An 18,715-nucleotide genomic window follows, 5' to 3' on the forward strand; every position below is an offset into this window, starting at 1 on the left:
TTAAAATAATTTGTTATTTTGTACATTATGAATCTGATTTTTGAAGCAGTAATGTAAGATGAAGAACATAAGCATCTCCTTGTATGCAAGAACTATAGAAATGTATTCCCAACAGGGTTTTTGCTGGACAAAGTTTGGAAAAAGGCCAATATAAGTATTATCTCTCTTCACCCATCTGAGCCCAATTTAAGCCAATAACCTTATGTCTAAATTAAATTAACAGTTCTCTTATTTCTATCTTGATTTGGTAGAGAAATATAATTCCCTTAAAAAACATTGTAAGTGCAAAAAGATACAGCTTTTTTGAAAAGCTGGTTTCTATAAAAGGAAAAGTTCACAGAGCACTTGATAACTATCTGTAATTCTCTGACTAGAAATCTAAAATTAAAGTACTGAGAATTAACTTCAGTAATAGAAGAGCACACAAGCTTCAACCACTCACCAGCCAAGAATCTGCTAGTTATCTGTTCAAGCTATGAACAACAACCAGTGCTGTTCAATCTATGTAAAAAATGGATTAAAAAAAAAGCTGTCTAGTGAAGTGGCTTGACTGGGATTGTTAGGACTGTGATTTTATATACGGTTTATTTCAGGAGCTAACAACTTGCATTGTTTCAACTTAGCAAGTTCTATTTGCTTATCAAAGCAAGAACAGGAAAAATCTTATCCCTACTCATGAAGTCAGTCTAAATAGCAATGGTGAAAAGGTAGACATCTATTTTATAATTTTCCCTACTTCTTTTCAGATAAAATACAAGAAAGATCTTTCCAAGATGAAAGGTGCAGCTCACTTTCACTCCCTAACAGCTGAAGACAACTTAGTCCTTAAACAAGCCCAAAGTGTTAACAAGCTTGTCAGTGAGGTAAGGGTTTGAATCAATCTGTTAACAACTTTGAGAGTAGCCCATACAAACATTTGTGTCTGGTGGGTAAGGACTACAGATATAAAAAGCTGTTGTTCTTATTGCCCCATATGTAACAAAAATACCTGTGTGTAGCACAGTAACTGGAGAGAAAGGTGCAAGAACAGGTCTTCAGGTACTGTTATCTGGCACTTCCAGTGATCTGTATGAAAGTATGGGAAATTAACCCCAGAAGATTAATTCTAATTCTGGCCACATGAAGAACAGAGATCTAAAAAAAGCCCTGAATTGTGCTCTTAATGTGCTGTGAAGGTATAATCATAAATGCTTTAGGATGACTTGGGTGTGTACCTCAGAGTGTTTCAAAGATGGGTTTACTGATAATTAAGAAATAACACCAACAGAGCCAAAATTTGTACCATTCTGTTAATTCAGGTTTCTGTTTTCTTCCATCATGTGAAAGACTGTGAGTTACTGATAATGCATTCTTCTTCTGCTTGGCAAGGGAAGATTGCTGAGGAATTCTCAGTAGATTCTGAATTATTGATTTATTTATAGTGTCATATCAGCTATAAAGCTATTAATAAATGTGAGTTTCTAGAGCTTCCCCATGGCAGTTTAAAAACTTATACTCTTGAGATGTCAAAGTATAAAACCTTCAATAATGAAAAACCCCTGGAAGTAGGACTGGAAGGGGCCTCCTGGGCCATTGATTCCTGACTCCTGCTGTTTCGGCACAGTATCATGTAATCCTCTTCTTCTAATTTCTAACCTACATTTATTCCTGTCCACTTTATTAATATTGTGTTTTGTGCCAACATTGCCCTTTAGTTTAAAAGTTTTTCTCCCTGCATGATTGCCTTTCTGAGATGTTTACAAACAGATATAATTTTCTTCTCTCTGCCTTTGTTTTCCTAGACTAACCAAGCCAAATTCTTCTCATCTCTCACAGTCTTTCACTGCAGCTGTTACAGGCTGAGTAAACGTTCCTTAAACAGGAATGACTGTAAGAGTACATAAGTTCTTGATGAGGTCTTGCTGGAACCTGGTATAAAGCATGTGCACTTCCCAGTGCCTGCTCAAAAGTCTTTTGCTCCTGCATTGGACTGCATTTGCCTTTTTCATGGCTGTGTTACTTTGGCATCTTGCCATCTTTCTGTGGTCAGCCTACATATAAACAGTTTTCTCTTTCTTAGCCTTTCCAGGTGATGGCTGAAATTTTTATGACTACTCCCTATGTATATTAACCTCTACATTGCTGAATTTAGTCCCATTTCTATTACCCCTTTTAATATTACCCTCAACATTCCTACTTCAGAGCAAAGGTACTTAATGAGAATATTAAACCAGTTCTGTATTTAAACTTCCTCTGAGGAATTCTGCTGGTAAACTTCCTGTGTTCAATCCTTTCTGTTGAAAAACACCCATTGCTTTCTCTGCTTTCATTTGCCCCACACTCACCTTAAAATTCCTGCATAGATCCTTGTTTTTGTTAATAATTTTCCTCATGGCACTGTCTCATACACTTTGCTGAGGTCCCAATGGATGAAGTTGATTGCATTTCTTTTGCCTATAAAATAAGAAGTGAGTATATGAAAATCACCTTCTTATTAATTTTCATCATATGCCATCTGATGAAATTAATGTATCAAAATCTCTGAATAGTGGGTCTGACTAATAAAAAGTGTGTGAAGGAACTTGATATGGTTTTACCATATCTTTCCCTCGTGCATTTTTGTCACTAAGGTGGAGTATAAGAAGGATCTTGAAAACAACAGAGGCTACAGCATGAACTACTGTGATACTCCACAATTCAAGAATGTGAGCAAGATCTCAAAATTCACCAGTGATGTAAGTTTTCAGTACCTCGTGTGTGGCTTGCTTAACCCAGTAGCTGCTGGAATTGCAAGTCACCTGTGTGTGTGTTTCAGATAAGCCTGCGCTGGGAATTTGATTAAAACTGATTTTAACCCATGCCTGTACAGCACCTATCCTAGTCTGTCCTGATGGATAACTGGGGCTCATTTTATATAGGATTATGAAAAGAACTATTATGATATATGGAAGAGAAGTTGTTTACAATGGACTGCTAATCTAGACAAGTAGCTGTCAATTGTTAGCATTATCTATCATAATTATTACTTATTTCATTGTGTAGGTCCATTTCCTGACTGGAAATGTAGGCAGAAGATACTTTACCAGAGTTCATGTGAGAGGAACATGTTTGCTGTGGGAAAATAATCAATATTAATAATTACATGGCTTGTATCTCATGATACTGAAGTATAATGTTGCTTTATAATGCTTGCTACCATTCTCTGAAATCCAGGAGGAATAAATATTTTGCCATACAGATGAGATGGTAGAGTGATTAATTTATCTTGTTGTCAAATTCCCTATTCTGGGCTTGGTAAAAGCTGCACCAAAATGGTCCAGTTTTGGTAGATGATAATCTGTTCATTTGTTGATGTACAAATAATGCTTCCCTGCAACTTTGTTCTAATATTAATTTCTGATGAAATAATATGCAGCAATGGAAGGCGGAAGTATCTCCTTTATGTGGCATCCAGGTGATCTGAAGAATATGTAAACGACATCTTGTAAAATAGGAAACTCACAGAGGGTTTTAGTTTTTATTTTTTAAAGTACAAAGGTTGTTCTGAACTCATGAGTTTCTGTAGCGGTGCAACACTAGTAGACCACAGCTGTAGTAATTTGTCCCACTGCTGTAATATATGGAAACTCACAGAAAAACTAAATATATTTTCTCAGAGTATTTTTGCTTTTTTTTGTACAGCTAAAATACAAAGAAACCTACCAGAACCAGATGAAAGGTCATTATGTAGGTATTGGCATGGACAAGCGAATGCTACATGCCATGAAAGTTGGCAGTTTGGCAAGCAATGTAAGTCTCTCTTAATCACCCTTATATGGTTGTTGCTTTCTTAAGTTTTTCCAGAATTAAGTTGATAGAAAACTTTAGATCATATTGTACTGGGGATCTGAAGGATAGATATGTTGAGAAGGGGGGAAATTCTGGAAACCCTTTTGTACTGGTTTATAGCTCACTGTGTGGAAGAAGTTAAAATAAGCAAATTCAGTGATCTGGCAACATACTGAGCTCTTTCAGTTTTCTTTGACATCAGTAGGATGCTGAAGGTTGCTTGCCATGACCCCCAGGGTCAGACCTTTGCTGAAAAACAGCCTTTAATGAAGATTTCTGGATTCCAATTTAATTTACTGGGTTAGTCAAGAAGCTATTTTGTTACATACCATTCCTTCAAGTACATTATTTACAAATCTGTAAGAAGCTTGAGAACTAAGCAGAAAGATAAAAGAGATGTGTCATAGGTGGAAGTTAACTTAATGCTCCCACTGTTGGCATTGGATTAATTGAGGAGCTGAAAAAGAATCAATTAGTGGCTAAACTATGCAAATAATTTCATTTTCTTTGTCACTCATGACATTGAACTTACTTTGTTTCCTGCATTTAATATTAATATTATTGTTTCTCCTTTCCTCTTGACTGATAATTATTCAAACAAATGACAGCTTAAAAAAAAAAGAATGTGGTTTTTTTTTGTTCTCCCTGTGTTTCAGATAGCCTATAAATCTGATTACAAACATGACGGTGTTGACTACAATTACCCAGCTACTCTCACTCCTTCATATCAGACAACAAGGAAGTTGGTCCCTTTGAAAGATGTAAATAATTTTATGGGTTTTTTTTCTCCTATGACTTGCATGGCTTATCATCTCTCTGTAGGAGAGATTGTGATAGATTGCATGTGTGAAATGATGATTTAATCATGGGAGCAAACAGCTAGTGATAACAAAGTTAAAGGAAAAAAGTGCAGGGAGCCAAGAGGGCTCAGAGGAAAAGAAAGTGCTGCCACCTCCTGTCATTGGCTTCAGTTCAGCACAGATTGTACAGCGGTGTGAAATGAGTGAGTTCTGCCCTATCCCTGCTCTGTGTTGCAAAACGACTCACCATCCTGGGCAGCTTCAACAGCAGCATCAAGCTCTGAAAGGACAGGGACACTTAAGTAGGCTTCTCATCATTTGTGAATTCCCTGAAGATAGGTGTTCCCCTTTGAAGGGGAACTAATTGGTCACATAACCTTTCTTACGCCTGTGGTCCGTGTGAGAGAGGTGCCCTCTGTGCTTGGGGTTGAGTTACTGATGGAACAATGTGACAAAATTTGTGTACTGCTGTGGCTATATGTGCTCTACAGATAAATGCAGGACATCAGACTGCAGAGGATACCATACTTTCACCTCTCACAAGCATTAAAGGCTGAGTTGATCCCATCTGCCATTGGGAACTTAACCTGTGCCTTAGTTAGGAGCACAGCATTACTTAGAAAATCAAGAGGAAGAGAGCAGCACCTCTGCAGGGCATTTCTGACTATGTAAGATGTATATAAACTGTCGTTCCATTGAAATTGCAAGAAACCAGGGGCAAGATGCCTTAGAGAGGCCATTAACATTATATGAGATTTATCTGGGCCTAAATACCTCTTCCAAGAAAAAGATGGTAGCATGAAGAGGTAGAATTGAGAACCCTGAAGTTTTTGAGGAAGTACTTGATATACTTCAACTGTAAGATGCACTATTGCCTCTTCAGCAGTAATTTCAGCTTTGTCTTTGAAAAAGATTAGAAAAGTAAAGTTCAGTGTTTGATTGCTTAGTGTGTGAGAGAGCTTCGAGTGTGTGTAAGAACTCTTAAAGAGTTCAAAGTCAGCATGAATTTGTGTCCAAAGTGTACAAATTAGTTCTACCCACTCTAAACATTTCAGCACTACTTGTGGCTCTACAATTCATAGTCAGCATCTGGGTTTGGAGCACGTAAATCAATCGGCCACAGAGACTCAGTTGCACTAGTCATGACCATCATCTAGTAGTTTGAAACAGACCCAGGACTCGTCTGCTCACTGATAACTAACATGCTTACTTTGAACTCTAAGAATACAACTCTCTCACACACTAAGTAATCACAAGGAGCAATAAATACACAGTTTCAGTTAAAAAGAAATGATCCCCTTCTGTGGAATTAAAATTCTTTCTGTCTCTGTAAAGAAACAAATGAACTGCTTTAAGTACCTTGATCACTTGGACCTGTGAGATAATTCAGGCTTTTTTTCCTAGTTTTTGTCCTTATGGCAGAAAGAACAAGTTTACATGAGGATACCCGAGATAAGAAGGTTTGCATTAAAATAGTGGCAGTAACTCAAAGTCTCTAGAAATATATTCCACTTTACTGGAAAAAAGTTTTCTTAAGAAACTAGTTTTAAGTGATGTGATTTGCAATGTTTGCAAAGTGGTGATTAACTACAGTGAATATTAATTAAGGCCTACAGAGAATAATAATTGCGTCTGGCAGTGTAGCACTGAGTCCTTTGGCAGCAACAGGTTTGAAAGAAAACTTCTCTATGATTTTTTTATCTTGCATAATTGTGGGATTTAATATATTTATTTTATAGCTTATTATTGCTGCTACCATGTTAATGTGTTAGGATTTTAGTAGGCTCCAATCCTATCAATGGCTGACATTAAAATTACTTTTTTTGTACCATAAATATGTATTTTTCTTCTCTCATCATCCACACAAAACTCTTGCCACACAGGGAAATTCTGTGATTATTATATTAAAACTCAGTAAAGACAAAGTGTAAGAGAGTTCATTTGCTCTGCACAGCATTACACTGGACAGACCTCTTAATAGGCAGTTACAATGTTCCATTATAAAGACAGTCTGACAAAGATAAAAGTAGTCTAAGTGATGGTTAAGAATATCAGCTTTATAGGAATGCTTTGGGGGACCAGCTGAAACTGCATCTTTTTAAGAATTTGTGGTTTTGAGGTGGAGGGGTTATAAATGAAGTTCATTTTCAAAGTGGATTAAAAACTGTGACCTCAGACTAGGAAATTTTCAGAGCATTAACTCAGATCTCATCCAACAGATCCTGGCATTTTTCCTCACCTCAGTTTATTATGGTTTAAGTAATGATTTATCCAGAGCATTAGCTAACAAAACTTTGTCTACTTAATCTCTCTTTTTCCAGTCGGAACATTTCTTCCTATATTAAATCTCTTATTTTATCTTAAATTAGGTAAACTACAGGCAAAGTATAGACAAGCTGAAGTACAGTTCTGTTGCCAGCACTCCACAAATTGCTCAAGCCAAAATAAATGCGCAGCAGCTCAGTGATGTAAGTTCTGTCACCATTAGCCACCATTGTTTATTATGAGATATTTTATTTATAAAATTATGAGATAATTTTATTTCATAGCGTTTCTAGCACTTAAGTGTTTTTACTCTTGATAGTTCATCAGCAGATTTACAACCAAAACAAGAATACTAATGGAATGAAATCACTTTGAAAAATGTGGCAAGCAGACTAGTAGATCTAATATCTTCCTCCATTTTTAAGATTTGTATTAGTGTGCTTTGTTAGGGATTTAACTTCTGTGTATTTATTAATGCATGCTTTTTAATAATATATTTTCTACTTAGAGGTAAACAGTAGCTATTCTGTTTATAGAATAATTATTCTACTTCCTAGTACCTAGGTAAAAGTTATAATTGCTTTATTGCCCTCATATTTATGTCAGCCGTACCTATAAGTGTATCTATAACATATGGCAATAATAGCCTGAAATTCAACAGCAGTCAATCAGTGTAATGGTCATAATTTTAGTGAGTTAAAAATAACCGAGTTTGTTGTTGACTTTTTCAATATATGGCAGTTGAACTACCGAGCCCAGTACGAGAAGACAAAAACAAATTACACTCTACCTCAGGACGTACCTCAGTTAGTCAAGGCAAAAGCCAATGCTGAGTTATACAGTGAGGTAAGCCAAGCGATGTGGAAATATTGGTATTCATGATGCTGTTAGACAGAAATAAATGTAAAGATGATGACACTGTCTCTGGAAGCAGTTGATGTTTATCATTGGTCTTTACTAAACAGAATGAAATATGGTAACCAGAATAGATAGGGATACAATCTTAAGTACAGTGAAAGCGATAGACTTTTTTTTCAAGACCTTTTCAGATGATTTGAATTTGTTTAGTAAATCGGTGTTCACTTCAGAAAATTAACTGCTTCTGAGGTGGTATTTGTATGGAGAACCAACATTTGCACAGTTCTAATAACTCAAAGCCCACTGAAGTCAATGGAAAGAAACACAGTGACTTCAGTGAATTTGGATCAAGCCCACTGTTGCTGCCATTCATAATTCATGACAATATGTAGGGATTTACTTAGAGACCTGGGTGTTAAAGTCAAGCACTTGCAGGAAAAGTTTAACCTCTATTTAATTTTTAAAGTATTTTTCAGGCCTCCATTGTTGTAGATAGTTTTGGAGGGAAAAAAGCCCAACAAGACAAATAAAGGCAAAACCAGAAAAAAACTCCTGACTTATTATCGGTGTGACTGTTATTTTTGAACCAGTTTCATGATTTTTCATGGTTGTGAGTTGGCATTACTGCAAGTTTTTCCTGGCATATTCATACCTTGTGTTCTTCCCCAAAGTTTTATTTGAGTTGCATTGGTGGAGTGTTGTGGAGCAGCACTCTTTGTGGCTATAATGTGTTGGGATGCATGCTCATTGTTAGATACTAGGAAAATATAACCATACAAAAAGACAAATCCAGAGATCAGGGCTTCCTGGATACTTCATTAGCTGCATGCATAGTATGCATGAAGGCATACTTGATCCTGCTCTAATAGAATTTCAAGCAGAACCTTGAAAAAGAGCTTAAACAACTAGTACTTTAACTTCCATTAACTTTCAGAAGTTAAGCATGTGATTCTCATCCATTTCATCTACATTTGTGATATGGTGTACCTCATGAGTGTGTTTTTGAAGCAAATTGGATTATAAGGGTTTCTTCAACGAGCTTTGCTTCACATTGTGGGGTGGTCTCAGTGCACATGAGCTGGATTCGTTTTGAATGCAGCCAAACCGAAAGATACTCTCCAGGAGCTCACATAAAGAACTGCAGCTACAAATAGGCATTCAGTGCATGTGACCTGACTAGCTCTAGTTTGGGGGTGGGGGGAAAGAAAAATCCTGAAATGAGTAGTATGATGTCTGATTCTGAGCACCAGCTGTTCTGCCTATAGATCAGTTCCTATTGATCTACACTATTTGCGTATGTAGACATAACCACAGGCACTTTTGAAGAACCTTCCCTCCTCCATGCCTGTTTAAAATTGAGAGCTATTGGTGCATGTTCTGGGATTTAAAGTGCCTGTAAACTCCAAGAATAAGATTCTTGACTCAATCCTGGCCAATTAATTAGCTCAAAATGATAATGAACTCTGACTTAAGAAGGTTCCAATTTGTGGACTGAGCATATTTATACTTCTGTTTTGCTCTTATAATTTCCATGTTCATTTGAAGATCTTGTGTGTTTACGGGTTAGCAACATGTTGCTGTCTTTCCTTTCTCAGATTAAGTACAAAGAAGGCTGGGAGAAGAGTAAGGGCCGGGGCTTTGAAATGAAACTTGATTCTCTGCCTTTACTTGCTGCCAAAGCTTCAAGGGATCTTGCCAGTGATGTATGTTATATTTAATTACCTAGGAATTATTCTTTATGTAAGTTGCTATAGCACAGGGAAATAAAGCTTAGCTCACTTCATCTAGATTTTTAAGTCCTGCATTTGGCTGTCCATCTTTCTCAATGGCTGATCAACAGTTGGAAACTTTCTCAGACTCTGCTATGAAATTTCACTCTCTGAAAATTTTTTTTTTAAATACAAGTGTACAGAAGGAAACAAAATTTTCAAAATAATCCCTTAGTAAAATTCAGTGTTTTGAATTGTTTATAGCCTCAAAAATACTGCTATCATCCACTGCAAAAGGAATGCATATTTCTTTAGCCTGCTTCTTTAACATAAACACATGTATATAAAAAAATTTCCAAACAAACTCCTAAGCAGCTTATCTCATGATTCTTAACCTGTGGAGAGGCAGAAGAGGAAGAAACTTTTCCTGCGGCTGGAAAGTGTTCAGCAATGATGGTGATTCTGAAATCCCACCTCAATAAGAAAATCAAATCTTGAACTCCTTGTTTGGTTTTTACATGATTGATTTCTTATCTTTTGCTTTAAGAATCAGATAATTTAGCTAATCAGAAGACTTTAAATTTATAAGCATATCCACCTCAGAGGAGTGAGCCTTAAAGAATTAGGTTAATGACAACATAAATGAGACCAACCTTGCACCTCTGAGAAAATCTGGGAAATCTGAAGTGACAAAGTGAGAATCAGACTAGGCCCTTGTAAATTTTGACCATCCAAATGCCAGTGGAGAACATATTGCTTGTGTGTTGGGTAATTGGAAATGTTCTTTGACTTAAACTATTTTTTTCACAGATTAAATATAAAGAAGAATATGAAAAAACAAAAGGAAAAGCAATTGGAACCAAAGATTCAAGACTTTTGCACTCTCTGCAGGTGGCCAAGATGAGTAGTGAGGTAAATTATTTATTTCTCTTACTCAAAAGGTGTTTTTCATAATTATGAATCTTTCAGCAACGATATGTGATCTACCACTGTTACTGCTTTCACTATAAGAAATTCTTGGAAGCATTTAACAAAAATTGGTTTCCTTCCTCCATCTGTCAATCTGCAATGACTGCATAGTATTTTTGTTCTCATAGGGACTTTTGGGTTGATGGTGTCCTTATTTTGGGGCAGGAAAATAAAATCCTATTAAAACCCCAGTATAAACACTTCTACATAAAACTTTCAAGCAGATAAAAGTATGTTTAAAAGTAAGATGTACTGTAATAGAGAAGATGTCTCCAGAGTCCATAAAATTCATCCTGCCATCTGTTTTGTGGATCTCTCATAAGACCTGATTGCTACATGTGTTTTTTGCCTAAGCTGCATAAGGACCTAAACAGGAGTGGAGATTTAAGATGGCTTTGGCTTTGCAATACACTAGTACAGACAACTTATTTTAATTCCTTCTATTTCTAGATTGCCTACAAAAAAGATTTTGAGGAGAGTAAGAGCCATTTCCATCTGCCTATGGATATGATAAACCTGAGACATGCTAAGAAGGCCCAGGCACTTGCTAGTGACTTAGATTATAGAAAGAGACTCCATGAATACACAGTGGTTCCAGAAGATATGAAGACCAAATGGGCAAAGAAGGCCTATGGTCTCCAGAGTGATGTAAGATGATGTATACTCAGCTTAACTGTTACAAGCAGTATGAGTGTTTATAACCTTTTTCAGTTTGACATTAATTCTCATTTCATATGGACACTGTTTGATTTGCACTATGCCTTTTTAAAATGTCTTTGCAATGTCTTTGAAACAGGAAAGGGTGCACAAGTTCACATGCAAACATTGTACCTGTGTTCCCCATACCAATAAATGTCATTTTCCTCTACAGCTTCAATATAGAGCAGATCTGATGTGGATGAAAGGAGCTGGGTGTATTACAGAAGGAAGTCTTAACATACAACAAGCCAAAAAGGCAGGAGATTTGGTCAGTGAGGTAAGCAAAGCGCTCAGGCTTCTGTCTGTTGTTTATTCAAAGGTTTATTATGTGGAATAGGTAAGGGATTCCTAATATGGAAAATCTGAGAAATGGAGGAACTGATGGACATCGTTTAGTTATCCTACAGTTTAGGAGATCCTGGGTTAGAGATTAAAAATATGTTTTCCCATTATATGATTATTGTGTCAAGTTTGTGAGGCAGAAGTCCCCATAATTGTGCTTCCACCTCTTTTCATTCACCTGCCCATTTTGCAGAGTGGCATTGAAAGGAATTAGAATTTCCTGTGGTACGTGCTACATGAAGTGCATAGAGTTTTAAGGAATGGTGTTGAAAAATAAGATATTTGTTAGCCATGTTTGGAAATTTCCTTGCTCTTTGGCAAATAAGGGCTGTGACTTTACTGGCAGCTTCAGCTTGTGCTGCTTTTCATTTCTTTCGCTTGATTAATTCATGGTTTTGCACTGCCATTAACCTTATGGAAGGACACGTCCTCAGCTGCTTAGCTATGGTTGAGTTGTCTCACTAGTGCTAGGAAAACTAGAGGACAGATAGAAGAATAAATTAGGGGAAGTTTGACAAGAAGGATAAAATCCCACTTAGTGCTGGAGGAAGGAATAGAAGCCAGTTAGTTACTGGAGATCACACTCTCTGATACCTTGGGTCTCTGACATCCTCTCCCTACTCCTGCAAGGGGAAAAAATACATCTTAGAAACAAAAGAAGAGCAGCTACTCTCAGATCTGGTGTCTTGCTAGGGATAGACTGACATCTGCTGCTGTGGTGTGCTGTAGTAATAATCACTTCCACAAATATTTAATCCATAATGATCTGCCTTTTCATTCCAGTGCTGTGTAAGTCCAAGAGATGGCTGACAGTCACTTAAACTGGAGACTGGTGGATATTATTTTAGAGATCTCTATTGCCATACAGAGCCTGGCATTTTGTCATTTCTTTGCAGAATGTCACTACATTGTGTTCCATGCAATGTGACAAAACATACTGGTTTTAATCTGACTCCCTCCCTTCCAGGTTCCTAAAATAAAGCCATGAGCACCTCTTTGAAGTGTTGCATGCTTTTTTAACTTGTATTTTGTGTTTCCCTAGCAGAGACACAGCGTAAACTGATCTGTTCACCCATCAGTTTAAACAGAAGGATTTCCCTCCTGAAATGCCAGACAATGAAAAAATGCATTTACACCCTTCCTAGGTGGAATACCCCACTTCATTCATGGTTGAACTGTTAGAATAAGAATTTGACTAAAGTATACAAGAAGTGTTTGCTTGGTCTCCCCTATCATACTGTGGTCTTGAAACAGGGTGCTGCATTTCCTTGTAGTGTCTCAAAGATAGAAGGAGATGCTTAGCTTGCTCTCAAATGAGTGATGCAAAAGGCTGAGGCAGAGACATTGTTTCAAAACAGGCCTGATCCAAAGCCCAGTGAAGTCAATGGAAGTTTTCCATTCACTTTGGTGTGTTTCAGATGTAAAACGAAAAGTAAGATGGAATAAAAGTAAGGGCAGTCTTATTTACCAAACTAGAAACTTTAGTCTCTATGCAAATTTGTCCATTCAAATAGATTTTATGTAAGTACTGGTACCAGAGGATGAATGAAGCATGATGTTTTCTCCTACATCCAAGACTTGAGCCTTGTGGAGGCCTCTCATAGCTGTTGCTCCCAGGAAGCTTGACTGCAATGTCTACACTGAGCTCTGCTTTGAAAAGAACTGGGAGATGCTGGGGAAGGTTTTGAATTTAAGTTACTTTCAGGACCCTGAAATTGCCTGTTCTAATTTAATTGATAGTTTAGAAATATCTTAATAATTTACAAATATCTCAGTAACATATGTTCAGTGATTTGAACAACACATGCATATGCTTGAGAAAGCTCATGTAAGAAAATGAGGTAGTAATATTGACTGTCTAGTTTATGAGGTCTCTTGGGTCCTGACTTAATTCATAGCTGGTTTGTGAAGGACACTCATTGGTTGGTGTGCAACCTAGATATTGTAAGATATGTAGCTAGTACATCTGGCACCAAAGAGTATCCATGCTTGCAGTGTCAGCAACAATGCATTTGGCATACTCTTACACTACCCTCCTTGCCTTGAAAATACTAGCACTGGGTAGTATTTGGAAGCTTATTTTGTTGATACCCATGCTAAAACTGTCTTGGGAATTACAGGAGACTTTTGGCTCTATCAGTCATGTATTTTTGAAAGCACTACATTTTGGGGGGAAGGTAAATATTGTAGAAACTTTTGTGTAACCTGCTTTAATTTGATGTAGAAAAAGTACAGACAGAAGGCTGATGCTCTGAAGTTCACCAGTGTGGCTGACAGTTCTCAGATCAAGCATGCCAAGAAAAGCCAGGAACTGCAAAGTGATGTGAGTCCTTGACTGAATTTGTCTCTTTGCAAGTAGCTTACTCATAATGTGATGACTCCTTAGATATGTACACTGGGGGGGTGGGGTGGGTGGTGGAAGAGAACCCAGTCATGAAACCTTTCAAGGTATGAAATTTCTTGAGATTTATTTCTAAGGGTTTTTATTTGTTTATTTGATGAATTCTCTGATTGAATTCTCTGTACTAGAACAACAACAACAAAAATCAAACCCCAATGGGAATGGAAATAGACAAGTGAGGCTTCTTATAAATGAAGTCAAAGGCTGGGGGGACAGGGGGATGCCTCTACAAGACAGTCTTGGTGACAATCTTGTGGGTGGTGCAGGCTGGATTCAAGTATGGCTGAAATGTGTTCATGAGAGGATACCTGAGTATTCCTGAGACATTAATGTCATCTGTGTGAAAATTGGTTATCCATGAGGTAGTAAAAGTGGAGGAAGGAAGCTGGAGGGAAAACACAGTATTCCCAGCTGATCCTCAGGCAGTGCTTCAAAGCTAGTTAGACGTTAGCACAGGAACTGATATACATCCATCCCAGGTTCTGTGTTTCTCTCCACTGAGGGCCCTGTCATACTACTTAAAGCTATATTAGCCTTGTTAGGTCACATGTTCTTCAGCTATTGCCATTGAAGTACTTTACCTTTACTTACATTACTAAAAGACTTTACTTTTTGATTCTATGATTTAGTAAAATGCTAAATTGGCATATTTTCCTAAACTGGGTGCCTTCAGAATGCTCCCTATTCTTTGTTGGGGCTGGGCGAACCTGTCAGATAGAATATACTAGAATAGACTATTTCAGTTGGAAGGGACCTACAATGGTCATCTAGTCCAACTGCCTGACCACTTCAGGGCTGAGATGGTACTTCAGAACTCCTTGGCAGGACTTAGCTGACAGCAACTCACTTTTAAGTTTTCAAAAGAAGGGGAACCCGTTGTTAAAATTGCTGAGCAACTAATTTTGGAACAGTAGTGACTTGCCAAGCTTTTTTTTAAATTACTTTTAATATGTTGTGCCTTGAACTGTCAGCTTCTCAATTGTTATGTGAATGAAGAATTATTGCTTCTTGATTGATCTTTTTTTAGGCAGCTACCATGTTTCCTTTTTTTGCTCCTCTGCATCAATAAAAACCTGGCACTTACTTGTATGAGTGTTGTGTGTCTCAAAGATGACACCAAATTGAAACAGAGGAGAATGCTGGTCTCCTAAGTCCTCTTACTTATCTCCTGTGTACTTCAATGCTGCCTTTCTGTATGTGTGTTGCAGTCAGAATAGTAACCATGAATTTAGAGCTTTATAGTAGGGATATTTTTTTTCTTTTTCTGTGAGATGTAAGAAACGTAACACTTTGTGAAATAGGACATCTTTTCGTAGCCTTTCAACAGCTCCTCCAACAGCTTTATGGGCTTCTGAAACAGAGCAGTTCAATTCTCTGTTGACGTTACCCTGGGATATGCAATGGAGATGTTTGCTACTTGGATTATAAGAGGTCCTTGATATTTTCATTTAAAGTTGGAATGTTAGTCCTCACTGGAATGTTATGTCAGCAATTACATTTAGGTCACAAATTTTCTCTGCAGATTCAATTGCTTAGTGTTCTTCATTGCATGCCTAAAATTCACTATTTCTCTGTCCTATTAAAGACTTTCATTCCACCTAGAAAGTAGCTGCAGTTTAATATTGGATGAAATATATTCTTGCATACATTTTGTACAGAGTATGAATTACTGTCAGCTTTATAGCCAGTTAAGTACCTAACTTTAGGAAAGAGGATTAAAGTATCCTGATATGTATGTTGTTTCATCACTTCCCTGAAATTTAACCATGAGTAATTTGGTCAACCTGACTCTGTGGGTCAGCTTTTAAATTCATATTTGACAAAAAAAGTCATGATGCTAAAGACTTACTCACCAAATAAATTAACTGTAAAAAATCCTTGAATATTTGGGGTCTTTTAATCAGTATTCCTTCAACTTTAAACACAGACTACTGCTTGTTAACCATGCTTTGCTTTCTGTGTACAGGTTGCCTACAGGTCAGGAAAAGAGCAATTTCTTCATCAGTACACCATCAGCAAAGATGATCCTGTCTTCATACTGGCCAAAGCAAATGCTGCCAATATCAGTGAGGTACTGTGTAAGACAGCGGTTTGGATTCCCTCACTCCTGTGAATAGTTACAGCTGCTGTTGAAATGTTTTTTTCTGTAGGTAAAAGTTAGGTTCTTTCTCTGAAAAGGTCCAAATGTTTTAGATGTAAAAAAATTTATATCTAAATTTAATTCATTGCCCTTAATTAAATACTAGTCACATCTGCTTTTCTGAAGACTTGTCACTTTCAGAGTTTGAAGCTGTGTATTTTCCACATGCTTCCAGATGAGTGGCACATCAGCAGTTTCACTGGAACCAATGAGATAATGGGGTTACAGTATCCACAATATCCACAGTTACAGTATGTAAATGAAGACACCAGGATCTGATCCTTAGACATATGGTTGCTGGGCATGGAGTGTAAGCTGGTCTGACATTACCTGAGAGGTTTCACTGTGTCTATAGAACAAATAGAATATACTGATAGTAATAAAGAGACTGTGTTATTGTCATCTCTTTAGAAACTCTACAAGAGTAGCTGGGAGAAGCAGAAGGAAAAAGGATTTGTTCTTCGTCTGGATGCTTTGTCATTCTTGACAGCTAAGGCAAAGAGGGATCTGGCAAGTGATGTGAGTATGGACTCCATCAGCCTTCTTTATTCTTAGGACAGGTGACAGTCCAGGTTGCTGCCAGAGTGTTGGGGATGTGTCACATATGTCTTAGTGCCCTGAGCCATCCTCAGTCAATTTGTGCTAAGGAGCAATGGAGAAGTTGTCTGGGTGACTGGCATTCTGTAATTAGTCAGAAGGTTTGCTCTGAGCAATTCAGAGTTTTTCTCCACATGCTGACTGTGTTTTCCCTATTCTCATTTTGACCAGAGGGTGAATTTTAGAACTCAAAATGAAATGGAAATCTCCTGTGAAACATCATAACTTAGTACATCTATGCCTGGCCAGAAAATTCCTGAAAGAACCTTCTGACCTCAGTGCTTACAGAATGTTGTTTTTCCTATAGAGAACCAGAAAGAGAAGATTTCTTACAGATTTTTGTGAACAATTTTTGTGAACATATTATTATTGAGAAAGGGTTTATTCTTTATAAACACTAATTTCTAAGGCATTCAATTTCTCTTTTGCAAATGGACTTCTTACTTGCTTGTATTGAGGACCAACCATGTCACAATACTGATAGACCATTGCTTTACTACTAGCAGAGCTGTCAGTTTGGCAGCCTAGATCATTTACTCACAGTCTATTTTTTTCTTCACAGATTAAATATAAGGAAGGTTATGAGAAGATGAAGGGTAAGCTGATTGGAGTAAAGGCTGTGGAGGAAGATTCGCAGATGGCTCATTCCCTTCAAATGTCAAAGTTGCAGAGTGATCTGGAGTACAAGAAGGCATTTGAGGACACAAAGAACCAGTTCCAGGTCTCCATGGATATGGTTAACCTTGTCCATGCCAAAAAGGCTCAGAATTTGGCCACAGACAGAGGATACAAGACAGCTCTCCATCACTATACAGCCCTGCCTACTGACATGAAAGTAGCATGGGCCAAGTGGGCCTATGGATTGCAAAGTGATGTAAGTCCAGAGCGTAATACATTTCAATACCCTTTCACTCAACCCCTTCAGACACTTAGGGCTGAGTTTCTTCAGATGTTTATGCTTTTAATGTCATGACATATTTATGCAGCTAATTTTTCATCTATTAAACAGCTGAAATTAAACCAGTAAATATTAACCACATTTGCTCAAGAGATATGTTTAAGATGTGCAGTGTTTGAGGAGAGTTATAATCCTGTTTATCAGCATGGCTTATTCAAAGCCTACTTCAAATGTTAATAAAACACTAGGATTCATATATGATGTATATTTTTTTTTTTACCTAATGTGCAGGGAGGTTAAATAATTTATGGTGATAAAATCGCATATGGAGACCACACGCTCAGCTGTAACCATCAGATGAACTGAACTGTCTGATACTGTAAATGTTTACTATCAGTTAGACTTTCCATTCTGAGGTTTTAAGTCAGAACTTTTCAAGGAGACTTAGATATGTGCACAGGTCTTGTTGAGGTATCGCTGCTGAAACCCTTCTGGCTTCTTTGAGAAACCCAGCTGTAGTGCTTGCATAAGCTTTTGGAATTCAGTAGACTGTTGGTAGGAAAGATTTGTGAGGAAAGTGAGAAGTATTCCTGGACTCTTCCTCCCTAAAGACACATGGACAAAACAAAACAAAATGCTTTCCCTCCAGTATAACAAAAGGATAGGGGTTGGGAAATGCTAAATATAATTTTCTTATCATTGCAGATCATTAATGATCTTTTAAACAGTGCATTATATACAATAAAACTGAAGTTTTTGCCATATTAGAATAAAAATTACAAATGGCAGTAAGGTGTAGACCATTTCTAAAAATTACCTTGCAAAGCATATTGCACAAGTGCTGGTGAGTCTTGATACTTCTATTTCATTCTGTAATTTTTTTGCTTTCCTTGCAACTGTGCAATAGTGAATAAAACAAAAGCGGGCACTAATTTGACTTGGTTGTTGTTCCTGAGATGTCTGAATCCTTTAATGGCATTTTAAGTGTATGAACACCAACAATAGGACTTTTTTTTTTCTTTGTCAGAACCGATACAGAGCAGATTTGAACTGGATGAAAGGAGTTGGATGGATAGCCACTGGGTCATTAAATGTGGAGCAGGCTAAGAAGGCAGGAGAACTCATTAGTGAGGTGAGATTTCATGACAGCATGTAACAGAATTTGCTGCATAATGCGTGCAAAATGTCTGTATAAAATTAAAATAATTTCCACTCAAAGGGGAAAGAAAA

At 37.3% G+C, this 18,715-nt stretch overlaps 1 protein-coding gene across 3 annotated transcripts in view; it reads left to right on the forward strand.

The window, feature by feature from the left end:
* LOC115347958 (nebulin related anchoring protein) overlaps window positions 1-18,715 on the forward strand; it is a 53,299-nt gene that overhangs the window by 13,264 nt on the left and 21,320 nt on the right. For all 3 annotated transcript variants that reach the window (XM_030029694.2, XM_030029696.2, XM_030029695.2), the window contains exons 11-25: window positions 747-863; window positions 2,610-2,714; window positions 3,661-3,768; window positions 4,464-4,568; window positions 6,977-7,075; window positions 7,614-7,718; window positions 9,326-9,433; window positions 10,250-10,351; window positions 10,859-11,056; window positions 11,280-11,384; window positions 13,674-13,772; window positions 15,817-15,921; window positions 16,402-16,509; window positions 17,150-17,461; window positions 18,513-18,617. In XM_030029694.2, coding sequence (XP_029885554.1) covers window positions 747-863; window positions 2,610-2,714; window positions 3,661-3,768; window positions 4,464-4,568; window positions 6,977-7,075; window positions 7,614-7,718; window positions 9,326-9,433; window positions 10,250-10,351; window positions 10,859-11,056; window positions 11,280-11,384; window positions 13,674-13,772; window positions 15,817-15,921; window positions 16,402-16,509; window positions 17,150-17,461; window positions 18,513-18,617 — 1,881 coding nt within the window. The remainder of the gene's footprint in view (window positions 1-746; window positions 864-2,609; window positions 2,715-3,660; window positions 3,769-4,463; window positions 4,569-6,976; window positions 7,076-7,613; window positions 7,719-9,325; window positions 9,434-10,249; window positions 10,352-10,858; window positions 11,057-11,279; window positions 11,385-13,673; window positions 13,773-15,816; window positions 15,922-16,401; window positions 16,510-17,149; window positions 17,462-18,512; window positions 18,618-18,715) is intronic.

This window comes from Aquila chrysaetos, chromosome 11 (genome assembly GCF_900496995.4).
Source record: "Aquila chrysaetos chrysaetos chromosome 11, bAquChr1.4, whole genome shotgun sequence".
Lineage (NCBI taxonomy): Eukaryota > Metazoa > Chordata > Aves > Accipitriformes > Accipitridae > Aquila > Aquila chrysaetos.